At 41.9% G+C, this 25,453-nt stretch overlaps 5 protein-coding genes across 7 annotated transcripts; 2 read left to right on the forward strand and 3 right to left on the reverse strand.

Moving 5' to 3' along the window:
* Positions 1–7,977: 7,977 nt before the first annotated feature.
* On the reverse strand, positions 7,978–10,255 carry LOC128461936 (tyrosyl-DNA phosphodiesterase 2). Of its 2 annotated transcripts, none has more exons than XM_053447126.1 (6): positions 9,962–10,255; positions 9,380–9,513; positions 9,111–9,202; positions 8,813–8,931; positions 8,552–8,722; positions 7,978–8,471 (listed from the first exon to the last, which is right to left on the reverse strand). In XM_053447126.1, the coding sequence occupies exons 1-6, from the start codon at positions 9,962–9,964 to the stop codon at positions 8,190–8,192; spliced, it is 801 nt and encodes a 266-aa protein (XP_053303101.1). In that variant the 5' UTR covers positions 9,965–10,255; the 3' UTR covers positions 7,978–8,189. The 2 variants fall into 2 exon arrangements, with proteins under 2 accessions (XP_053303101.1, XP_053303100.1); XM_053447125.1 differs by having other exon boundaries at positions 9,380–9,508; positions 9,962–10,248.
* Positions 10,256–10,333: 78 nt separating this feature from the next.
* Positions 10,334–18,040, forward strand: acot13 (acyl-CoA thioesterase 13). 2 transcript variants are annotated; one of them, XM_053447131.1, is made up of 5 exons: positions 10,334–10,527; positions 10,966–11,011; positions 11,342–11,418; positions 15,850–16,034; positions 16,759–18,040. In XM_053447131.1, exons 3-5 carry the CDS (start codon positions 11,401–11,403, stop codon positions 16,943–16,945), a joined length of 390 nt encoding a protein of 129 aa, XP_053303106.1. In that variant the 5' UTR covers positions 10,334–10,527; positions 10,966–11,011; positions 11,342–11,400; the 3' UTR covers positions 16,946–18,040. The 2 variants fall into 2 exon arrangements, with proteins under 2 accessions (XP_053303106.1, XP_053303105.1); XM_053447130.1 differs by lacking the exons at positions 10,334–10,527; positions 10,966–11,011; positions 11,342–11,418 and adding an exon at positions 15,554–15,713.
* tdp2b (tyrosyl-DNA phosphodiesterase 2b) lies at positions 12,924–15,513 on the reverse strand. Its single transcript, XM_053447124.1, has 7 exons — positions 15,102–15,513; positions 14,879–14,997; positions 14,406–14,555; positions 14,112–14,203; positions 13,755–13,873; positions 13,505–13,675; positions 12,924–13,424 (listed from the first exon to the last, which is right to left on the reverse strand). The coding sequence occupies exons 1-7, from the start codon at positions 15,246–15,248 to the stop codon at positions 13,143–13,145; spliced, it is 1,080 nt and encodes a 359-aa protein (XP_053303099.1). The 5' UTR covers positions 15,249–15,513; the 3' UTR covers positions 12,924–13,142.
* On the reverse strand, positions 17,116–21,435 carry c18h6orf62 (chromosome 18 C6orf62 homolog). The gene is made up of 5 exons (XM_053447127.1): positions 19,770–21,435; positions 19,473–19,649; positions 19,260–19,385; positions 18,578–18,712; positions 17,116–18,475 (listed from the first exon to the last, which is right to left on the reverse strand). Exons 1-5 carry the CDS (start codon positions 19,896–19,898, stop codon positions 18,350–18,352), a joined length of 693 nt encoding a protein of 230 aa, XP_053303102.1. The 5' UTR covers positions 19,899–21,435; the 3' UTR covers positions 17,116–18,349.
* gmnn (geminin DNA replication inhibitor) lies at positions 20,736–25,139 on the forward strand. Its single transcript, XM_053447128.1, has 7 exons — positions 20,736–21,618; positions 21,913–21,980; positions 23,003–23,104; positions 23,265–23,418; positions 23,507–23,589; positions 23,963–24,073; positions 24,345–25,139. The coding sequence occupies exons 2-7, from the start codon at positions 21,930–21,932 to the stop codon at positions 24,507–24,509; spliced, it is 666 nt and encodes a 221-aa protein (XP_053303103.1). The 5' UTR covers positions 20,736–21,618; positions 21,913–21,929; the 3' UTR covers positions 24,510–25,139.
* The last annotated feature ends 314 nt before the right edge of the window (positions 25,140–25,453 follow it).

Consider the following 25,453-nt stretch of genomic DNA (forward strand, 5'->3'; position numbering starts at 1 on the left):
TTTTGAAATATCCTGGGTTGTATAATGTTCACATGTTCGTTTGTGATGAAATACTGCGGCTAAGAGTTACACGACGAAATGAACAATGTATTTTGTTTCATTTATGTATACATGCATATGTATATGTATATAAACATATATGTAAATATATATTGTATATATATATATATATATAATATATATAATATGTATATATATATATAAATACTAAGACAAGAAGGTGATAAGACAGGAGCCATTAAAAAAATTAAAGATCAGATGCTGCAAGAATGATGCAATTAAAAGTCCACCAAAATGAAACGTCCTGTTTTTATTTACAGAAATAAATGATCGCAAAACTTCCTCATCAGTAGGTGGTTATATCACCATAGCAACCAGATGCTAAGATTTGAAATAGAAGATTATTTTGATTGACAGGGACACTCTCTCAATACCTCCTTTGATGCTTTGATGAACAGCATCAAAGTTGGTATTTTGATAGGAGACCTCTGATTGGCTGTTGATTGCTTTAAATACTGTTAAATTTTAAGACAGCTGCTATTGCACTCTGACCTTGACTGAGGTAAGTCATGTCTCACTCTCTCTCTCTGTATTTACCCAGCATGCTAACCAATACAATTCAGGCTCATTATTCAAGTTTGAAATTAAACCACTGTATAATATGAAGCTTCTGCTGTTACATGTTGATAATGTGCGGTTTTCTGTTGCTTTTATGACAAATGTGAAAATATTGTTGCTGGCTTCTTTTGTGTTTTCTGCTGCTTATCTTAATGAGTGATATGTGTTAACGTGATGCTAAGTAGCTTTAAGTCGCCGAGGCCAGGCAGAGCGAGGCATTGTGGACAAAGCACCTGTAGCACCAGGAAATGTTCCCATTTCACAGCTTATTCTACCAAACGATGTGTTTTGTAACATTGGGAAGATTAACCTTGGTATTTAACTTTAGTATTTAAGATAAAGTAAAAAAAACAACAGCTTCCATCACTGCCAATCAAATTCAGATTCAAATTCAAATCGAAGGGGCTTGGTGCCATGGTGATTGATGAGGGAAGTTTTATTTCAAAAAAACATTTACTGGTGATTTTTTGGTTAATGTGTAGTTTGAATGTGTTGAAGGACAAGTTGACGGAAGCTTAAGTTAATGCTAGGAGCACATTACATGAGGTGTGTAGCTCCTTTAAGGGAAAAAACAATCCCTCTCCACTGGGTCTAATGTTATTTCAGAGAAAGCTTTTCTGGAAGGAGCATCAACTTGCATAACTTGCTCACACGGCCCCATTTTTTTACTCTCACAAATTTCTAATTTATCTGTGTGTCCGGCAAATTCTTGGAATTCTCACGATGTCTTTATTTCACAGATAGGACTTATAGTTTCTGAATTATAGTTGTTTGAGTGGTGCACTCAGAGTTTAGATTTCTCTCTTCCCAGTGAGGAGAGAGCAGTTGCATTCAGTTGAGTTTCCATGGCAACCAGATACACGTAGCAGGAGGGGAGTCCCTCTCTCTCTCACTCTCTCTCTCTCTCACTCTCTCTCTCTCTCTCCTCTCTCTCTCTCTCTCTCTCTCACTCTCTCTCTCTCTCTCTCTCTCTCTCTCTCTCTCTCTCTCTCTCTCTCTCTCAATCTCAATCTCTCTCTCTCTCTCTCTCTCTCTCTCTCAATCTCTCTAGCTCTCTCTCTCTCAATCTCTTGCTTAAACCAGCCAGTCTGTCTCTCTCTCTCTCTCTCATTCTCTCTGCGTGTGTCTCTCTATCTGTGTCAATTGTTTTATATTGAATGTTTGATTGATCAAATTCACCTAAATCTTACACACTATTTCATCCTGTCACCTGCAGACATAAAGCCTTTTGACTTCAAGTTCCAGACAAGAGCAGAAACTTCTTCGGAAAATAGTGCATCCACTCATCCAACAGCTTCTTCAAAAGATACATCTACTCTCTGTGGTGAACCATGGAGAAACCAGATATTCTGAAGATCCTCAATGACGAACTCCTCACAGCCTACAGGAAGATCAATGCTCTTAAGGAGGAGGTGTGGCAGCTGCAAGACCAGCTTCAAGACAGAGATGAGTTCATAAAGATGGCGGTGGAGAAGGATAAGGAGAAGGAGAAGGAGAAAGAGAAGGAGAAGGAGAAGGAGAAGAGGAAGGAGATTGAGACCGAGACCGAGAAGGAGAATGAGATCCAGGCCCTGACGGAGAAGGTGGAGCAGCTGGAAAACCAGCTGAAAGAGAAAGATGTTGTCATAGCGAAGGAGGTGAAGAAACGGCGCGCTCGCCTCAGGGCCTATCTGGACTGCCTTGCTGAGCTAACTGACTGTCAGGCCAAGGTTAAGCTGATGGAAGCAAGGCTGCACCAGGAGCCGCACCAGGAGCCACCGCAGCCTGATACAGGATGTAGCAGTGAGGTGGAGGTGGAGAAGAAGAAGGAGAAGGAGAAGGAGAAGGAGAAGGAGAAGGAGAAGGAGAAAGAGAAGGAGAAGGAGAAAGAGAAGGAGAAAGAGAAGGAGAAGGAGAAAGAGAAAGAGAAGGAGAAGGAGAAGGAGAAGGAGAAGGAGAAGGAGAAGGAGAAAGAGAAGGAGAAGTACAAGGAGAAGGACAAGGAGAAGGAGAAGGAGAAACTTGTGACGATCTACAATGTCGAAATCCTCCGAGCCAACAGGAACATTTTGATTCTTAAGGAGGAGGTGTGGCGGCTGGAAAACCATCTTAAAGACAGAGATGATATCATAAAGATGGCGGTGGAGAAGGAGAAGGAGGAGGAGAAGGAGACGGAGAAGGAGAAGGAGAAGGAGAAGGAGAAGGAGAAGGAGAAGGAGAAGGAGAAGGAGAAGGAGATTAAGATTGAGACTGAGACTGAGACTGAGAGGGAGATGGAGACGGAGAAGGAGAATGAGATCCAGGCCCTGACGGAGAAGGTGGAGCAGCTGGAAAACCAGCTGAAAGACAAAGATGTTGTCATAACGAAGGAGGTAGAGAAAGGGCATGCTCGCCTCAGGGCCTATGTCGACTGCTTGGCGGAGCTCACTGACTGTCAGGCCAAGGCTAAAATTCTGGAAGCAAGTCTGCACAAGTGAGCAGTGAGGTGGAGGTCAACATGGAGAAGGAGAACGAGAAGGTGCTTGCTTCAGGGCCGAAAGGAGACGAAACTGCAGCAGGAGAAAACTCCAACTATAGGACTGAGCTACAGAAAGGAGGAGGCCGAGATGAGCTGGAGGAGAGAGAAGAGGTGGAGAAGCCCCCCCCCCCCACCCTTTTTCTACTCCTCAAAACAAACCCCTCCCCTGTCCCCCTTTGTACATATTTGAAATGATCTAATGATGTGTTGTAAATATGTTAAACTTTTTGAATAAAAATAACTAGTATATTAACATCTACCTCTGTCTTTCTGAATATACACACAGGATTCATTGATCAATTAACACAGTGTTGGAGTGAAACAAATCAGTGTGATTCATTTAGTTTGCTACTATTCATATGAACACAGCAGAGCATAGACAAACAATGTTTCTTAACTTTTTTACATTTGGTCAAATCTATATATTAATTATGACAACAATACAATAATAATACTATCATCTCATCTGAGGGCCCACCCATCACACTGACCACGCCCATCTGACACGCACACACACTCACGCACATGCACACACACACACACACACACACACACACACACACACACACACACACACACACATACACGTACACACACACGCATACACACACACGCACGCACACACACACACACAAGTCATTATCATTTATATATTTACTGTATATATACACATTTATTTCAATTTATTCATGGTTGAGGTCAATATCAGATCAGAAGACATGTTCATGGCCCTGAAGTCAATTTAAAATGACATGTAGCATGTTAGAGTTATAAATAACTTGTCCATGTGTAAAACAATAGTTTAATTAAAAAAAAAAAAAATCACAATAATTATTTTGGGGGGCTGAAGCACATTTTAGGGGGCTTCAGCCCCCCTAAAACAGGCCTAACGACGCCCCTGTTGACGTGAGACAATAAGTATCACTAAGCCTTCAAAGCTTAGGGAGACACCAGCTAAAAGTGTTTCAGACAGAAGCTGAAAAGAGGAGCTGCAGCAATGGACACTTTTAGGAAAGAGATGTTTTCTGAACATAAAAGCATATAAAACCTTTAAAGTAATAACCCACATTTAAATCATGAACATGAAAATGAGCATTATAGGTATCTTCTTAATGTTAAAGAAATACATTTTGCATCCTTTTTTACCATTCTTTCCCACACCTCATGGATGACTAAATCTCCAGCTGAGGTTACCTTTTGTAATACCCATGTTCTTGCTAGCCTCTAATATATTTTTTTTCATCTTTCTTATCAAAGATGGAAAAAACCACAAAACTGAATCTTCCTTACATTAGTTTCCGCTCATCAGTATCTTTAAGCTGCCACACATTTCATAATCCTTTTCCCCTCACACCCTAACCTCACCCCCTAATCCCAGCATACCTGGCTCAATCCCTCGTCCTTTCAAAGTGATGGGAAGACAAAATATTCTTGCCTAGAAGGTTTTTCCCTTACCTTGCAAACCTCTAAATAACTGTCAGCCCTCAAATATTCAGCAGAAGCAGCGGCGGCCGCACTGTAAGGCCAAAAATAACACTGTGGCTTCTGGGATAGTTTGTCGCCACGATTTTGAGTGAAGTTGTGATGGATGTGGCGGGGGGGATAGAGAGTGGAGCGGCACTTACGCCTGCCCTTGCCCTTGCCTTTGACAAGCTATCTGTGCAGGGGGAGGTGGGAGTGGGTGTGGATGGTGTCTGACATGGTTGGATTCTGTGCCCCCCCCCCCCCCCCCCCCCCAACACACACACACACAGTCATGTCTTCATGACTTCACATGACATAACATAGACTTACATTGATTTCCTGGAGACATACTTGCATTTACCATAGTGACTACTTGCCAAACCCTTATAACAACCCTAACCCTACAACGACCCTAACAACAACCCTAAATACAACCCTTAACCTAATTAGAATCCTAACCCTAACTAGGGCTACGTTGTAGCATTAACAGGACGGAGCCCTGCACTAATATTAATATATGGAGCTGTTCCCACCGTAGGTGCTCGGGCCCTAACAAGAACCCCAACCCTACACCTAACCTAAACCTAACCCTAACCCAAGTAGAACCCATTCCTAATCTAAATCTAACCTAAATAAAAACGCAAACCCTTAACCTAACTATAGCTACTACTTTTCTAACCCTAACTAGAAATGTTACCCTAACCTCAACAAAACCTTAATAATAATACATTTTATTTGTAGGTGCCTTTCAAAGCACTCAACAAAAAGCGATGTATCAAAAAAGAGACGGGATTTGAAAATGGAGAGAAACCCTCAATCTTAAACCTAACCATAACACATGTCCTCACCTAAAATGTAATCATTTACATTATGAGGACTTGATTTTACCCAGAATGTAAATGTGAAAACAACATGAGCAATACCTTAGAGACAGACACACACACACACACACACGATCTATCTGTGAAACAGTAACAGCTCAGACACCCCTTGCGTTTGATTGCATTGTCTGTTGAGCTGCAGCACAGATTCCGCCGCTGCTCTTTGCACAACACAGTCAGGCTGGGGTCATATCTGTGTCCAATCCATCATCATCCAACCCCGCCTCAAAGGACAAAGGGCCTCCTGCAGCCTCGCCGCCAGCGCACAGATACGTCCACGCACAGCCAAGAACATTCATTTTGACAGGCCTCAAATAAAAGCCTCAGCTCTCACTGAAGGCTACGCTTTTGGAAGGAAAGATCCCAAAATACATCTGTGCTTGAAAACACATCTGAGAGGGAAATAATGTATTTCATAAAAACAGGGTGAGTGAGATTATCTTGGAATACGTCCAGTTATCCGTCCAGAGGGAAACTTGCGGTGCGGATGTTAAAGGATTTGTGGAGGAGGGGGATGTTGATTGGCCTCTGGCACAGGGATCCAGCTCAAGACAGACGGATTGATCACATGACCACTTTCTTGGCCCAGACAGCTGTCGCCTCCATCTGTACCATCTCTGACCTGCTGATGTGGAGTGAAACTGCTCAGTAAAAATAGTTGTGCAGCTCTGGAGGAGCCTGGGAAGCTCGACGAGTCGGATTTCTGCTGATTATCAAATCAACTTTTCAAACAATGCAACAATAACACCTCAAATATTTCTAATGCAAAAGTAATACACTAGTGATCACATATAATCGTCTGCATGTTGCTGGATGAAAGAAAATCTGCTTCACATCTACATATTTTTTCTGTGGGTTAACTCATATAAACAGATTGTCCATCATCCATTTATAAAGCATTAACTTTCCATGTTAACTCAATAATGTCCTTATTGTGCATATTTTAAGGGGAGAAAATACAGAAATGAAGAAATATATCATGTTTTAATATGGGGTATGGGTTATGGATGAATACATATAGGGACAGTAAGGTCACAGATGCAGAAGTCATGAAAGTCCATTATTCTCAGCTGGTGTTACTGAGATCTCTAAGGCATGATTTTATGTAGCAGCAGAAATATCTATAAAGTGTAAAAGCTATTGTTATTTTTCAAACCGTCATATATGAGGCTGATGATATCAAGAGAAGTATTTTTAAGCTGTGTCAGGTGTTCCAGTGTCTCCTGAACTCCAGAGGGAGCATACACAGGAAGGAAAGCCTTGAAAGGAAAGAAATGCTTACTCTTCAGATTGACATATTGCAGGTTTAAGGGTGAACTCATTCAAGCTCTGCAGTTTTGTTCCATGTGTCCTTGCTGATCTGGAACCAGGAAGGGGGGAACAGATAAGGGAGAGAGGGAGGGTGGGAGGGAGGGCCTTTTGTGATGACGCCTGCTCACACAGAAGAGTCACATCTGTGTCCTCTCCTGAGGTCAGCTCTTCTTCACGCTGTGTAACTGTGCTGTAAAAAAAACTAAAAAAACACGGCGCCGTCTACACTCCAGACAAACATACAAACACCCTCTCAGACTTCAGGGGGTGTTGCAGAGAGGAGGGAGAACTGTTGACAGTGATGGCAGGGGCAGAGAGGTGGAGGTTACATGTGGTTTGATGTAGAACTCAGTTCTTCATAGATTGTCAAAATCTACGGTATGGATTATAGGTGCTATTGAATAATTGCATAGAATAATCCTTCGAATGGTTCTTTTTTTCAAATCCGATATTTCCTGTTACATAAGAAAATTGGTGGATGAAGAGGTACAAAGGTTCAACTTATCAGGGTCAGCCTTATCTTTGTTTTTTATTTATTTTGTGGTTTGGCCTTTTTAAAAATGGCCCTTTTCCAGCAAAAAAACTCCATGTATGTGTGAGTATGTGTACACACACTATGTACATGTCTCTATATTAAATCTCTCATATATATATATACACATATATATATATATATATATATATGTACAAAAATAAATAAATGACTCTGCACTGCCCTCTAGTGGTGTTGATGCCAATATCACTAACAGTGCTGGCAGTTTATAATACAATATAGTTGTTGACATCAGTCACATTCCTTCCTAAAATGTGACTGAAGCTTCCTGCTGGAGTTAACTTTATATTAAAATACAGACTATTTGACGAGCTGTAACAACAACAAAAATCTCACATGAATAATCATTTTCAGGCCGAACCTATCAAGGCCCTAAAGTTAATGGAAACTTGAACATTAATGGGCAAGCTGCAACTGTTGATGAAGATCGTGTGATGTGCACAAAAGCTCCAGAACACTTCATTTTGTCTTGGATTTGGATAAACGGGTGGATCCTGGATTTCCTTTCTTTGACATGGAAAGATGGGCATTAGTCTTACTGGAGGTAGAACCACTGAGCTCCCTTCTAGCTGACCTTGTTGTTGGAGTGCACCGTCGAGGGCAAAGGCTGTCAATGTTACACTGAATAAAAAAGTTAATCTCAAATCACTGCAGACTTTTATTTACCATTTATTGGTACTTTCTGCATTTATTTGTTCATTTTAAGTTCAGAAGATAAAACAAATCAAGCGTTAAAATAAGAAGGCAACGAGAGGTGAGAAAATTAAAGGAGAAACTGATTGTGTGTTTTAAACCCAGAGGCAATGCTTTGCACTTTGAACAAAACAAACTGGACATTGCATGTTTTAGCAATATGTGTAATCTTCTACCCAGCTGAGAAGCTGCAGTAGATTCCCCAGTGATCACTAATGAAGCGTCCACAGTCCAGCTTCTCCAGGCCCACCAGGGCCATGTGGTCGGGGGCAAGACGTGGGACTCCATCCTTTGTTGCTGGGCGGAAGTAAACCCGGTCGAAGCGGCAACGGCTGATATAGGGAGCAGCCTTGTTGTTGTTGGCTTTGGTGTCCCACGTGTAGCGGCAGTGCTCCTGCTTGCCCAGTCGCTCCCACACATCACACACACTGGAGGGCAGGCCCACCTTGGCCACCTGAGATGAAGCGGAGGACAAGGATTACTAAAGAAAGAAATAAAGGAGATTGCATGTGACTGGAGAGACAAATGACTTACCTCTGGGTCCCTCAGGTTTGTGTCCCCTCCAAACAGGACGGTGACATCGTAAGGCGCCCCCTTCATCCTCTGCTTCACCACCCTCAGCTGCTTCATCCGCTCTGCTGCGTGGGCCTTACAGCTCTCAAAGTGAGACGTCATCAGACACAGCTTCTGGCCTTTGAAATCCACCTGTTTTTGAAGGAAAAATATGTTTTAAAAAAACAATTTGAGGTAATCAGAATTTAAATATTTGTAGTGTTTGGACGACTGAGCACGTACTTGAGCTAAAAGCAGATTCCTCATCATTTGCGTGGTGGGATAAGTTACTATCTCGCTCTCCACCAGTTTGACTCGTGACCTCTTCAGCATCATACCAGTAAAGTAACCTTCTTCACCACCTGGTTAGCACAAGGGAAGAGAAAGTGAAACTTAAATGATCAAGTTTTATCCGCAGATTATCTCATGTTTTTTTCCCCAGTATAAAGACGTGTGGTTGATGCTGGGTATGTAGAAACTTTAACAGAATCCTGCACTACTTATCTGAAACATGGATCTTGCCTCATTGAAAATAATGTACCTTGAATGATCAGGTAGCTGACGGCCCGTTTCTTCAAGTACTGGACGTAGGGAGGAATGAGCTCCTGTAGGAGAACCACATCAGGAGTGTATCTGCATGAAAAGAAGAAACACTTTACCTATCTGGGTCGATTATGTATCACTGAGTCATACATTGCATCTCCAGGGATACGGCACTGCAGCTGACCTTTGATATAACTGCCCCCCTTAAAACAATTTGAATATCAATTGATGCCAAGTAAGTGTAATAGTGAAGAAACACAGGCTCACAAGGCTAAGAAGGAACACAGGCCTCTGGCGCGCTCTTCAATTTTGTCTGTGTCAAGTCCGTCCACGTTCCAGGAGATCACCGACAGTTTACCGTTATCTTCCTCGGACGGTTTGTGTGAGGAGGCTGGGCTGTCCTTGGTCAGAGAGCGTTATTTCCACAGTGTGTCCGACAACAGGTTTTAATTTACAAAATGTAGGCTTTTTTTTTTTTTTACACAGAGCAGATGCTGATTTACATTTAAATACATTTTAACAAAAGACAGACAGAATATAAGACAGAATATAAATCACAACCAAATTAAGGAATATAACTCTCACGTTTTCCTCCTTTGGTTCTTTTTTTTTATTAGATAAACATAATAATGATAAAAAGCCAGTTAAGTCGTGGGTCATTTTTGTTTTCCAACATTTACGAGACATGATCAGGAACTTGGCAACAGAATCAATGTCATTATTGAACATATCAAACTATAGAATTACTTTTTATTGTTAATTCCTACACATTTGTATATTTAAAGAGACATTCAGGGAAGTAATTGTGTGCTAAAGATGGTGGAACTAGGTCAGAATGAGTGGGTTTACCATGGTTCTGCAGCTTTTTCTTCTTCCTTCTTTCGGGTGTCAGGACAGGAGTCTCTGTCTGGGATATCTTCATCCTCGAATATTCGCTCCATGTCCGCCTCAAAGAACGAGTTCAGCGCTTTTTGAGGGAGGAGATGAGAATGAGTAGCCTCGATGAAATGAACAGTGATCGCAGGCTAAAGGCTAAAGGCCGAATTTTAGTACTGCGACTGCAACCGCGGATGGCCACGTAGTTGCATCGACGGACTCGTTTTGGTTTCTGTTTCCCCAAGGCTTGCGCGTGTTACAAAGCAATTCCCCGCCAGAACACTAGGCGGAGTAACGTGTTTAGTCGAAGACGACCTTAGAGACGCCTTCTTTCAGCTTCGTTGACTGTTTATTTACATCGCCACTGCGGCTCCTCGTAGCCTTTTTCTGGCGGACAAATCCGCCAGTCAGTGACGGGTTGTACAAGAGGTCATGCTTTCGGATCTCTTCTGCCAAACGCTCTTCTATTTGGTCCATATGCGTTCTTCTAAATCTTCCGTGGTTTCCATTCATTAGGGTTTTGTTTCACTTCTGTTTAGGTCAGTGATAATAATTTGCAGTAGGTTCCAAGCATAGGTTCCAAGTTGGGTTTTACCCATAGGTTTTACCACAGAGATTTATTTTACCGATCTGATTGATGACCAGGAACATCATACTGGATATTCTGGTCATATTCTGTTTAATGAATAGATATTCATTGAAAATCTATTTAATGAATATTAAATAATCGAGGAAGACGTGATAACTATTGATCTTTAATGAATTCCTCAGTGTGTTCCCAGTCATTAGAATATTCCTCTGTGATTGACTGATTCCTCTGTTTATGCTAAAATGTATCTAGCACTGTGTGATAAAACCCATTCATGCTCGTAAATTCTCTGATCTGTCAAAGATAAAGATCAAAGAATCTGTTTAACACTACATAATCTGTCTGATTCAGGTTTGAAGTCATTGTGGTTCTGTACATTTTTTTTCAGAGAAACCTTCAGCGTGTAGTGTACTCCAGGGCCAAGAGACAGCCAGGTCAGTCCCGCAGTCTAAATCCTCTATAAGGCTTAGAATCACATCGGCACAGCTATAGTGACTCAAGAAGCCAGGCTGTAGACCTCCTGTCCGTATAGACTGCAGAGATGCTCTAGTACCCAACAGCAGACATGGAAGCCCCCTTACTCCTTCCCATCTGCTAGCTGAGCTATAATATTTCATCTTGTCACGCAGCATGCCACAGAAATGTCACTCTGTCTGCCACTTTCACAGCCGTTTGACTCCACTGTATATTTCCTGTGAACTAATCTTAAACCTGTATTTCCTTTTTGTTTGTTGTTTTGTTTTTGTGTGGGTGTGTCTCCACAGATCTTAAGGATCCGTACGCAGAGGGAGAGGGGACCTCGAACACCATCGACCGCAGCAAGATGCCAAAGTTCTCCAAGGTGAGACGAACTGTCAGAGGCTTCGACGCAGATCTTACCATTCTACCTTTTTCTTACCTTCCATTCTGATTCTGGTTCTGTGAGGATTGTACAAATGCACTGCCTACAGGAGACGTGAAGCTGCTATCTACTTTCTGTACATAGTTGATTTGCTCATATTGGAATCACAAAACAATGACAAACAATTACCATGTGGTAACTGGTCGTGTTCCATGGAAACTTAAGCCGTTGTCAGACGTGACCTCCGGTTAAAATCTGAAGAATTGGCTACAGAATTCAAACATTTAAATTACTTTAGCTGAAATTTTGATTAATGATAGTTTGATCTGAGAGATTTGAAATGTCACTAAATGTCTTCATGCTTCCTCCTCACGCCCACGATTGCACGCCCTCAACTCAGAGTAAATCAATTCAACAATATACATAATGATTTGTATAATGAGTTTAATATTTTAAAATGTACAAGAGAAGTTGAATATAGTAGATTTTGTGAAATCAGCAGTGACCTCTGAGTGGAAGCTGAGCACAGTCAATATGAAAAGTTGTGAGGCTCACAAATTGGGTGAAAAGCTTGATATTCAAAGTTTCTCATTTATACTGACATCCTTCCTGATGACAGTGATGGCAGGGAAAGAGAGGTGGAGGTTACATGTGGTTTGATGTAGAACTCAGTTCTTCATAGATTGTCAAAATGTACGATATGGATCATAGGGACTATTGAATAATTGCATTGATTAATCCTTCGAATGGGTCTTTTTTCAAATCCGATATTTCCTGTTACATAAGAAAATTGGTGGCTATTACAAATGATGAAGAGGTTCAAAGGCTCAATTTATCTGGGTCAGGCTTATCTTTTTTTTTAAAATTTATTTTGTAGTTTGGCCTTTTTAAAAATGCCACTTTTCCAGCAAAAAAAACTCCATGTATCTGTGTGTGTATGTGTACACACACTATGTACTTGTCTCTATAATAAATCTCTCATATATATACACACATATATACAAAAATAAATAACTCTGTACTGCCCTCTAGTGGTGATGATGCCAATATCAGTAACAGTGCAGGCAGTTTAAAATTCAATATAGTTGTTGACATCAGTCATATTCCTTCCTAAAATGTGACTGAAGCTTCCTGCTGGAGCTAACTTTATATTAAAATACAGACTATTTGACGAGTTGTAACAACATCAAAAATCTCACATGAATAATCATTTTCAGGACTGAACCTATTAAGGGCCTAAAGTTAATGGAAACTTGAACATTAATGGGCAAGCTGCAACTGTTGATGAAGATCGTGTGATGTGCACAAAAGCTCCAGAACACTTCATTTTGTCTTGGATTTGGATAAACGGGTGGATCCTGGATTTCCTTTCTTTGACATGGAAAGATGGGGCATTAGTCTTACTGGAGGTAGAACCACTGGGCTCCCTTCTAGCTGACCTTGTGGTTGGAGTGCACCGTCGAGGGCAAAGGCTGTCAATGTCACACTGAATAAAAAAGTTAATCTCAAATCAGTGCAGACTTTTATTTACAATTTATTGGTACTTTCTACATTTAGTTGTCCATTTTAAGTTCAGAAGATAAAACAAATCAAGCGTTAAAATAAAAAGGCAACGAGAGGTGAGAAAATTAAAGGAGATTGTGTGTTTTAAACCCAGAGGCAATGCCTTGCACTTTGAACAAAACAAACTGGACATTGCATGTTTTAGCAATATGTGTAATCTTCTACCCAGCTGAGAAGCTGCAGTAGATTCCCCAGTGATCACTAATGAAGCGTCCACAGTCCAGCTTCTCCAGGCCCACCAGGGCCATGTGGTCGGGAGCAAGACGTGGGACTCCATCCTTTGTTGCTGGGCGGAAGTAAACCCGGTCGAAGCGGCAACGGCTGACATAGGGAGCAGCCTTGTTGTTGTTGGCTTTGGTGTCCCACGTGTAGCGGCAGTGCTCCTGCTTGCCCAGTCGCTCCCACACATCACACACACTGGAGGGCAGGCCCACCTTGGCCACCTGAGATGAAGCCGAGGACAAGGATTACTAAAGAAAGAAATAAAGGCGATTGCATGTGACTGGAGGGACAAAGGACTTACCTCTGTGTCCCTCAGGTTTGTGTCCCCTCCAAACAGGACGGTGACATCGTCAGGCGCCTCCCTCATCCTCTGCATCACCACCCTCAGCTGCTTCATCCGCTCTGCTGAGTGGGCCTTACAGCTCTCAAAGTGAGACGTCATCAGATACAGCTTCTGGCCTTTGAAATCCACCTGATTTTCAAGGAAAATGTTTTAATTTGAGTTAAACAGAATTTAATTATTTGTAGTGTTTGGACGACTGAGCACGAACTTGAGCTAAAAAAAGGTTCCTCATCATCTGCGTGGTGGGGTAAGTTACTGTCTCGCTCTCCACCAGTTTGACTCGTGACCTCTTCAGCATCATACCAGTAAAGTAACCTTCTTCACCACCTGGTTAGCACAAGGGAAGAGAAAGTGAAACTTAAATGATCAAGTTTTTTCCGCAGATTGTCTCAGGTTTTTTCCCCAGTTTAATGACGTGTGGTTGATGCTGGGTATGTAGAAACTTTAACAGAATCCTGCACTACTTATCTGGGACATGGATCCTGCTGTTTCATTTCAAACTAAGTACCCAACACTGATCATCTGGTAAAAAGAGCAAGTTCCTACATCATTGAAAATAATGTACCTTCAATGATCAGGTAGCTGACGGCCCGTTTCTTCAAGTACTGGACGTAGGGAGGAATGAGCTCCTGTAGGAGAACCACGTCAGGAGTGTATCTGCATGAAAAGAAGATTCACTTTACTTATCTTACTCGATTATGCATCGCTGAGTCATACATTGCATCTCCAGGGATACTGCTCTGCAGCTGACCGTTGATATAAACACGGTTTATATAAGAACGCTTAACTGCCCCCCTTCAAACTATTTGAATATCAATTGATGCCAATTAAGTGTAATAGTGAAGAAGCACAGGCTCACAAGGCTAAGAAGGAACACAGGCCTCTGGCGCGCTCCCCAAGGTTGTCTGTGTCAAGTCCGTCCACATTCCAGGAGATCACCGACAGTTTACCGGTATCTTCCTCGGACGGTTTGTGTGAGGAGGCTGGGCTGTCCTTGGTCAAATCGATGCTGGAGATTTTTCAGAGAGCGTTAGTTCCACAGATGTTTTTCCTCCTTTGGTTCTTTTTCATTTTTTATGCGATAAACTTAACAATGATAAAAAGCCAGGCAAGTCGTCTGTCATTTTTGTTTTCCAACATTTACCAGACAAGATCAGCAACTTGGCAACAGAATCAGTGTCATTATTAAACAAATCAAACTATAGGACTCATTTTTTATTGTTAATTCCTACACATATGTATATTTAAAGAGACATTCAGGGAAGTAATTGTGTGCTAAAGATGCTGGAGCTAGGTGTGCAGAGATATAAATATCAGAATGAGTGAGTTTACCATGGTTCTGAAGGTTTTTCTTCTACCTTCTTCCTCTTGGCTTTAGGACAGGAGTCTGGGAAATCTTCATCCTCGAATATTCGCTCCATGTCCGCCTCAAAGAACGAGTTCAACGCTTTCTGAGGGAGGAGATGAGAATGAGTAGCCTCGATGAAATGAACAGTGATCACACGCTAAAGGCTAAAGTCCTCTGGTGATGGTGCAGCTAAGCTAACCACTGTACCTCCATCTCCCAGCCATTTATAGACAGGTAGGACTGCGCTGCGTCGCTGTCTTTTCCCGTTATGGCGGCAAATTCCTCGCAGAGACGACTCCTGCTTTCCTCCAAGTTAGAAACGGACGGTTTGTCCGAGTCAGATGCAGACGCCATGTTGGGTCGCCACCAGTTTAAATCACAGAGGAAAATTCAATGTAAATATCATGTTGCTTGTTTCCTCTGCAAGTTCTGGCAGGTGCAACAGCGAAAAGAGTCCGGGTCACGCTGCTAAATAGTTAGCTAAAGCAAACAAAAACTAGAACCTGGCAAATAACTACAACTCTACGCGACGTGAATATTTACTAATACATATTTCTACACATCTCTGTAGTAGCTGCGTAGTTTATTTTAAATTCACCCTAGCTAACACATTAGCTTCAACTGGTCCAAACAAGAAGGAACTCATGTTCCCCCCGGAAGGTTTATGGAACGCTACAGTTTCCGGTTGGAAGTAAACAGAAGTTTGACATTGGCTGAATTTACCAGGAGTTAAATATGGTTTCACTGTCTTTAAACTCGATAAGACAAGTAATGAGAGCAATAGTGGACACTCCGGGTTTCGAAAAAGTGTTGAGCAAGGTAACGACGCAGACTGTGGGATAGTTCTCCACCGTTTTAATGTCTTTCTTTCAGATGTGAGCATATTAACCCAACCTGTTCTTCCAGTCTCTCTCTCTGTCTCTCACACACTTCGCTTCACGTGTGTTTTCCTCAGGTGGATATTTTATCCGCCAGCCCGGGTAAGGTGGTGTGCGAGATGCGGGTGGAGGAGGAGCACATCAACCGGGGAGGGACGCTGCACGGCGGGCTGACAGCCACCCTGGTCGATGTCATCTCCACCTTGGCGATCATGAACAGCGAGGGGGGATCACCGGGGGTCAGCGTGGACATGAACATAACGTGAGTCCATCGATGTCATGAGCTCCATGGATTGATGGTACAGTTCTTAAATGTAATGTATTATGAAGCCTGACAAAGATGCATTATATATGGAGACTCTTAGCAACTTCCATGGATGCATTTATTGTCACCTGTAATTGACTTATCGGTACTTAGAAATTCTAAGTTTACCCCACAACTATTTTTAAAGGTTTGTATTTAGGTTGTTATACTAAAGTTTTCAGTTAAATGTGAAGTTATTCATCCTGTAAATAAAATTCCCTTAAGTGAAAACGGTTTAACTGCAATTTGGTAGCCTTCTTCACAATATTCTATTTATATTGTACTTTTTATTTTTATTGGCCTAAAAAGTATTTGAAAAACCACATGTATTGATTCTAAAAAATACTATAATCTACACATGAAATACCCACCATGTGCAGAGTATTAATAATATTCTAAAAACAAATTTTCATTCCTAAACACCCTCCTAAAAGCCCAGGAATAATAGTTTGATACGTCCTGAATTGTATCTACAGCTTTTTGCTTCGTTTTCTTATCTTCCATGTTTTCCCTGACCCCAGTAACCTGAAGATATGTGTGGTCTTGGCTTGACATAAAACATGTGATGTTGAATCTACCACGAGGCTTAATGTTCCCATTGTCGACCTTTACCTCCAGCTTCTTGACCCACCCATGTTGTTGAAGATTAACTTAATTAACTACGGCTGTCACTGTCTTACAGATATATGAATGGTGCCAAGTTAGGAGAGGACGTCATCATTACGGCTCAGGTTCTTAAGCAAGGACGGACGCTGGCGTTTGCCACCGTAGACCTCATCAACAAGGCCAATGGGAAGCCCATTGCACAAGGAAGACACACAAAGCACCTTAGCAGCAGCTTAACAGGCCCCAGTCTGAGCCATTTGTAATGTGTGGTGATAATGAGTGGTGAGTGAACTCCCTAATACCACCCACAGCTGGTTACAACTGTTGCATATCTGTTATCAACAGTTACAGAGGAACCTTTGATATTGTGGTCAATTCTGACACTTCCTGTATTCTTGATTCATGCACATGCAATAAAAGAAGTGAACAAGGGTTATGCTTTCAGAATTTGCACTGTATTGGGATATGCTCAGCAGTATTGATTTGCGAATCATCAACAGAAAAAAAAAAACAGAAGTTACACGCCTTATAACCTTTGAACTGAACACACTGAATCAACAATGAGCAAAATTATACGTGCTATGTACTTATTCTTTGACAAGCAAGCCTGCAAAACCCAATTTAAATGTGCATGGCAGGAAATCTTAATCTTACTAGGTCAAATTAAACTAAGATCCGTTAGCGTTCAGCAACTTTTGTTAGGTATGTTTAACATTAAATCTTACACCACATCTCAGTTTCTCACCAACCCACATCCCCAATAAAACAAAATGTTAAGAATCAGATTTCAGTAGCTTGAGTAGTGCATGAACGGCCAGCTTGAACGATGACAATGACCTTCATGTCTCACCTTTGTGTACAATGCCTTTCAAGTAACTTGAGATTTTAGCAAAGGCCTGCCTAGCGTGTTTCAGAGAAAAGCAAATGACACCAAAACATCTTTTTAAAGTCCAGCGGAAAAAAAGAACTAAGGCAGTTTATAAGAAGCAATGCCTACACCATATGATTTGACAAATATTGTTCATCTTGTTATCTTTGTGTATACAGGTGATTTAACACCTGTTCACACCTGTCCTTGGTCAAAAGATTGTGTAAAGTTGTTCTAGAAACCCCAATGACATTACAAACAAGCTTTAACAATCCTTTCTTATGACAACAAGGATATAAAACACGTCCGTCTGAGAACCACCTTGAAGACCTGGGTATTGTTTGTTCCTGTTCTGATGCAACATAAAGAGTTCCTTCAATGACCGGTGCTGTTGACAGTGCGGCTCCAAGCGAACAACCAACCACTCAAAATCAATGTTCGTGCAGGTTCAAATAAACAAGAATGGATGAGTGAGTAGGAAGGGAATAAAGAGGGAGGAAAAACCAAACCAAAACGAAACAAAAAAAAATGGGGCAACCAACAAAAATGATGGCAGAGAGAAAAGGGGAAACGTTGGGACATGAGGGAGAAAAACAAGGATGGGAACTGAATCAGCCTCAGGCCAGGGAGGGGAGAACGAGTAGGTAACAAAAAAGGGGAAAAAAGGAGAGATCCAAGCACAAGTTCAAATCTTTTAAAAGGAAACGGGTGGAGATGAGTACATCAATTTGCTTCTGAAGGCTTAGGCAGGAGGAAGGGGAGGGGCTTTTCCCTATGTGGCTGGGTGGAGCTGGAAGCCTTAATCAGGCATGTATGGGCGGAGGTGATCCTCGATGTCTCCCACACCCCAGCAGGTCAGCTGGTCCTGGGGCAAGTACAGGCAGAGGCTGCAAAGCTTGAACACTGTGGCCTTGGTTTTAGCAGTCTGCAACAGAGGTCGACAGAGAATGTTTGTAGTCAAGTGAGTTTGAAAGGTGTCCCAGGAGTCAGCTTTTCAAACCGGTTACATCTCAATTGACTCACTCACCTGTAAGTGCTGTCGATCCATGAAGAGAAATACAGACTGAGTTGGGTTGTTCATGACCATTCCAGCCTTGTCTTTCCGCCCCAGAGCATGCAAGCACTGCTTCTCATAGTCTCCATGATGAAATTCAAACTTGGCCTGTAAGTCGGACGATGAAAACGTGCAACAAGAAGAAAAATATCGTTAAGTTCCGATGAAGGATGGTTGACCAAATATCAAATTAATCTGATTAAGTAATTTGTAGTTTTTGCACAATGTGTATATTTTCTGAACGTCAGCACCCAAGTCATTCAAACAGACGGAACAAGGTTTTCAGTCCAAGAATAAGTTGATTAATGGTACTGCACCTCAGTAGCTAACTTGTATGAGTGTTTTTTCAAAATATGTATCAAGATGACCACCTTGTCAGCTGTGCTATTATTTTGTTATCCCTGCTCATCCGTTTTTTGCATGAAGGTTTAAATAAAAAAAAACGTCAGTTTTTTTGGGGCAGTTTGCTGACAGAAAAGTCTGATGGAAATTGATAAATGTCTCCACCAGTATAGGAAGAGAAATATGTATTGACCTCACTGCACAGCCTTAATTCAATAACATTCAACTTCATTGAGAACAACTGCTACATAATAATTAAATCACAACAGACTTCAGACATCTAGGTAATCTGACAAAAATGCCAAGTTCTGACCTGAACAGGCCTAAAGGGTTCGTCATCGGCCCCTTTCCATCTGGAAAACAGCAGACACACAATCTTCTCAATGTCGTTGCGAGGCCAAAGGATGAAGTCCATCTCCTGTGTGCATCCTATCACATCCTGTGATGACATGGTAAAGACACACAGTGTTATAACACGACTCAATTTAACTTCCAGGTATCCCACCCTGAGATGGTTCAGTCTTACCCTTCGCATTGACTGGTATCGGGGTGCGTGTAGTTGCACAACATCTTTTTGCAGGAGCTCTATCGAACTCTCGAGAGAGTAGTTGGAATCCCGCACACCTCGTAGGATGTTTTCCTCATAGTTGTTGGTCATCACTGGCACAACTTCAGCTACCTCAAAGAGGGCAGACTTCTTCTTCTGTGACGACAAAAACCAACACAAGCATTGAACCAAGTTCGAAACAGACATTTAAACGCATCACGAGCAAGTCTGAGGTTAGTTCAAGAATTACTGCAGGCTTCCACTTTGCCAACAAACCTTGTCCTTGAAAACGAAGGCTATATAAATCTTGAAGTCAAACTGATCAGCCAACGATTCCCTTTTCTTCCGAAGTTGAGCTCGAAGTCGATTTCTTGTTTGACTTCTTCGTGAAGTTGGGTCCCCCATGGTGAGATTTTGATGGTGATGCTCGTCTTGCACAGAATATTTTGTCTACACTCTCTACTTTTTATATCTATACGTTGGATAAAGGATGGAGTTCGCTACCCTTTGCAGAAACAACCCATCAAACAACTCTTAGGTTTGATCTGTGAAATACCCAGTAACTACTAACTGAAAAAGGTCAACAAATCAGAAACGAGACTAAGTCATTTTTTTTTTTTTTGTGTGTGTCAGGGCAGTGTTGAGGAGGGGAGTGATCCTCAAACTAAAGACTACATCTCCTCATTACTTGATCAGAAATCCATGTTTTAAGACATGATTTTAAGCCGCGTGAGCTTTGTTTTCAACCTGCCACCGACAAGGGATTTAAACGAAACAGCAACTTAAAATTTGACTAACTTTTCTTCTGGAGAAAACAAATGAAATCAACAATAACGGCTGCTACTATAAAAACCCATAGTGACAGAATGTACCTCTGCTAGTGATTTTGACGACTACAGAGACTAGCGAGCAGACAAATATTCTATTGTTTGGGTCATTTCAAAGTCTCTCATCCATGGCTGTCGTTGTGTGCGTTTCTCTGCGGAGACGTCGCTATGTGCGTGTTACAGGCGGATCGGGGACACGGACGAACATGGCAGGTAAATGCAGATGCCAGGAGAAGCTGGCACCGGGTAACATCGAAGACTACTGCGAAGGTAACTTGACATTTCCTTTGACTTTCACTGCCACTCATTCGGCCCACGGCCCCGCGGCGCTGCCGCCGCTAGTAGTCATGGCGTGGGCGTATTTTTAGCACACTAGCTTAGGCGAGCTAGCAGGCCGACCTCGGCGCTCACTTCCGACACTAACTAGTAGTGAACCGACGATATAACTACATCTTATCTTCCGACTGACGGGCTGGATCGAGGCCTGTGCGTGTGTGTGGCGGTGGAGGCTAAGCTAGCGTGCGGTCATCTTTCCACGCGTTTACATCTTCTCGTTGGCTTCAACGTGGCTGCCAGAGCTGTGAGAGTCTGGAGACCTGCGGGGGCTCGACGGACTAGCTGATTTCGCTTGAGCTCGACATTTTTTTTTTTAGCTAGGTGCCAACATTTCCTGAGCCGTGCGTCGTCGACAACTTCACCGACACCCCGAAATAATCAAACCAGGGAACCGAGAAGCAAACCACACACACAACGCTTGAGAGGCTAAAGAGACGCTAGCTTGATCGTTCCGTGTCTGGAGCTTGGTGGCGTTAGCTGCGCGTGTTGTCTTTCTCTCCCTTTTCTTCCGTCGTCACAACCCCCGACTCGCCCTGCCGCATGCCATGTCAAGATAAATCGACCGCCAGGCTGAAGTCCTCCGTTCTCTCAGTCGACGAGTGGCGCGTCCTGTCTCCCGGCGGCCCCATAGCTCACTGCTTCTTCTTCCAACGTTGTGTTTTGCTGATCGCTCCTTCTCTTTGTGTGTGTGTGTGTTTTTTCGGGCAGCAGCTGACAAGTGGGCTACAAGCTCGTCGCTCCGCAGCCTCCCCAAAATGGCCGCGTCTACAAAGATGTGACGTGTGTTGACATGTGACCGCACGAGGGTGAAAAAAAAACAAAACAACAGCGTGGAAAAAAAGGAAAAAAAAAAATCCTCGTGCTGCGTCACGTGGCCGGATGGGCGTTATTTAAGCTGTTGGCGCGGGAGCCAGACACAAGAGAATCAGCTCGTACAGGAAGTGAATAGCTCCGGATCGGCGGTAAGTCGGTTTAACGTTTTATATGTTATTAATACCGTGTTTTACGTTTATCACCACGTGCTGCCCGTTTAATAGCCAACGCAGTTAGCTGAAGCCGTGTTAGCTTTAGCCTCACTTCCCTGGAACCAGCATATTTGTAATCGTTTCTGACTCGGTTCACTTATTTCCTACAAACATGGCGACCTCTTTACACGTCAACGAATTTAATACAACAAACACGCACACAATATAATGATACACGCTGTTTATTTATTCCGTGGTTTGCTCTAACGTTGTTTATATTTGCTTCCTCAGGTGTTTTGATAGCCAATATGAGTGGAAAACTAAGACCAAGCCAGCAGAAGTCTAACGAGAACATAACAGTAAGTGAAATGCTCCCTCCAGAGTGTGCTAATGTTAAAGTTTAAGACGGTAATCAACAAATTGAACGTTATCATAGTATATGATTAATAACCAGTAGCTCTTAGTATCTGTAGGTGACACCAGCAAGTTCTTGTAAATGTTCATATGACGAAATGAATGACTGCTGGGCTAAAGTAGCTGCCCAGGCTTCGTACTGGAACTTTGTCATGTCAGGTAATATTAACCTTGAAATGGAGTCATTGTTGTTGGTGTCACCTGAGCATATCCTGCCAAGTCAAAGGACTTGGATTGGAAAATTACCTTTTGTACCACACTGACCTGCTCAGTGTGGCATGAGTGGTAATCTGAGACCATTCTGTGTGGTACTGAGTCACAGGATACTTGATTAGAGGGGTTTGCATTATATATCAAGATCCATTTGGTCAATATTGATAAATGTTACTTTAAGTTTAAAGACTAAGATTTGCTCCCCAATGAACGTTATATTTAAAATAATCTTTATGAACAGAATGGAAATATTTAAGACTATGCATAGGCTCTAATTGATAATGTGGACACTTGGTTTCAATTTAGAAAACCCCTAGGTATTTTAATTTCTATGTAATTGAATGTTGAATAGTTTCAGTCATTGTCTCAGCTGAAACTCATCAACAGATCACCCTTTACAGGCCTGAAACACTATAGCTGTGAAGGTGGGCTTAAACATTAACAAACTGATTATTGGCTACCCTGTAAGGCTCCCTGAGGAGAAACTTTCCCACGGGGGTTGTTGAGAGATTTCAGGCCCTGCCCCTGTTCCCACACCTGTTGGTCTGTTTCACATGGCAGCAGTGTTGTCTAGCTGCTTCACTTATACCACCTCCCATAGTGACTGTGTAACTGAGTAAAGAATTCAAAGTAATGTAAAACCCTAATTAACGGGGGCTCTGAAAATGAGAATGCTGATTGTGCTTGTTTCCCATGAGACTCAGTTTTGAGGTCATTTGGGGTAAAACTAATCGGTCATTGATTTTTCTTTCAGAGTTTTTTCCCACCCTCCCATAAGGCAATGGGACCCCCCAGACAATCCCTGCAGGTCCTTCAGCCCTCAGCTGTCAACAAAGATCTTGGGCGGTCAGCTCAGGTATTTATTGGCTTGTCACTTAAACTCATTGGATGTAAATGTCTATTGTCCATGTTTTCATTAATTATTAGAGTTGGTATACTTTGTTAACTCGGTTGAACAAATGATCTAGAGCCACCTTCTGTTATACATTTTATAAAATTACCTTTGTTCTCTTTAGGCAGGAAAGATCATTCCCAAAAGGAAACACTGGAGCGCAGAACAAACACGAGGCCCAAAGAGGGTGAAGGTAGAAGTCAAATCCACACAAACAGAGGAAACTCAGTGTTTGACTGATGGCACGTCCACTGAAGCATATGAACTGATGGTCAAAGGTAGGTTTCCTAATCCATATCCAACTTATCACAAAATGGTTGTCAGCTAAAATTTGTTTATCTTGACCTTAAATCTCCCCTGTTATAGAAACTCCTCCCTCCACCTACTGGAAAGAGATAGCCGATGAGCGACGGAAGGCCTTGTTCAATGTTCTACAGGAGAACGAGAAGGTGAGTTAATCACTAAGGGGCGGCTAATGTTTAGCTGTCGGTCGAGCTGTTCCCACGCTCCTGCTGGGTCGACCTCGGTTGGATGTTATCCAGCTGGCACTGAATGTTGACGTAACTCTGCACCTAAACTTTTAAAATCTGTTCAACTTTAACAGGCTTTGTCCTGAAGGTGCCGATCCTGTTCAACTAAACTCAATTCGTACACACTGATTCATAAAGGATTTAAAGTTGATCCCAGTACCCTTTTACCAACAGCCTAATGTTTTAGTCAGAGATTACAGTGCCATAGTTTAAGATGCATTTTATGTAAGCCCCATTGCCCATTGTGTCATCACGTCTAATGAGGTATTTTTCTTTTTTCTTCTTAAACCAGTTGCACAAAGACATCGAGACCAGAGATGAACAGATAACTCGACTGAAGAGTGAGAATGAAGAGCTGCAGGAGCTGGCACAACACGTCCAGTACATGGCTGATATGATCGAGGTAGGCACACAGCACTGCTTGTTTGTTACCCACGCTAAAACCTGTGACTTTTGTACACATTTTAAAATCTGTTTTTGATGGCCTGCCCTGAATTAAAGTTTAAGTACATACAAATGGTTTTCTTGATGTGTTTTTTTTTTTTTAAAGATTTTCTCAAGATGCGTGTACATGTTCTGATATACAGTGGTTAATATTTGTATCAGTAAACATGAACCACTATATGGATGTCATTGCAATTAATTTTAACTGAATGTATATCTTGTATTTTCAGAGGTTGACGGGAAAGTGCCCTGATAATCTGGAGGAACTGAAGGACATTGCTCTAGACGTGGAGGAGGAGGAGGAGGATGATGAAGATGACAGTGACGCTGCCGACGAGAGTGAGGATGAATATTCAGATGACGAGGAAGCAGAGACTTCAGTGGAGCAGGATTAACTGACTCACCTCGTGCTCTTGGACTTTGTCTTAATACAGAAGCCGATTTTTGGCCCGAGCGACATCAATCTGAAGATGTTTGCTTTTCAGTGTAATATATGTTCAGACCGCATTGTTCTAGAAATGCATCATTTTAAAACCAATGTTTTACAATGAGTTTTTTTTTTTTTTTTTAACTTGTAAAATTCGTGGCCAAGAAGTGTTAAACTAAACCAGTATAGAACTTTTTTTGTTTTTAATGGATGACATGTCAGTAGTAAAGCACAGGCTACACTGTTTCAGTTAATGTAAAAATCAATACCTCAAACATGACCGTTTCAATCCTTACAACAAAGGGGATCCTCACTATTCTGTAGCATACCAAATTCCTTGTGTTCCTTCGTCTCCTGGTGTGTGACCTGTTTGCCCTGTTGAACGTCAGCAACCTGTATATTGCAAAATCACAATGAAACAGTAATGCCTGTGATTTTCTTACTGAGGTCTACTGTGAAAAGATTTATTTAAGAACAGTTGTGCTACACTCACTGGTAGCATGGCTATAAGTGTTTTGGTTTACGCTGTAAAAAAATGTGCAATGTTACAGCACAGCTGTGTACATAAAGCTTGTGTAAAATAAACACTTTTTAAAAAAAATCTTGACATTTCAATTTGTGATTACATGGTGCAGAGGTGATTGTTTAACCTGGAGCTCCAGTTCTGCTTTAGTAAACAAACCTGACAGATGCTCTTTGCTGCTAAATTAACATGCACTCTTATAAATTGTTCCTACAACTACTGCTTTGGCCACATTAAACATCGTCTGCACTCGATACAGAGCCCCAAATGTGGTTTAAGCATTCCACTAGTAAAAACAAATTTCCAGTGTTCCTTAAAGCGAAATAAATGTGTATAAAACAGTCATTCTTGACTGATAAATGTGAGTATGAGGTGCTGACTTAATAGGC

This window comes from Pleuronectes platessa, chromosome 18 (assembly GCF_947347685.1).
Source record: "Pleuronectes platessa chromosome 18, fPlePla1.1, whole genome shotgun sequence".
Taxonomy (NCBI): domain Eukaryota; kingdom Metazoa; phylum Chordata; class Actinopteri; order Pleuronectiformes; family Pleuronectidae; genus Pleuronectes; species Pleuronectes platessa.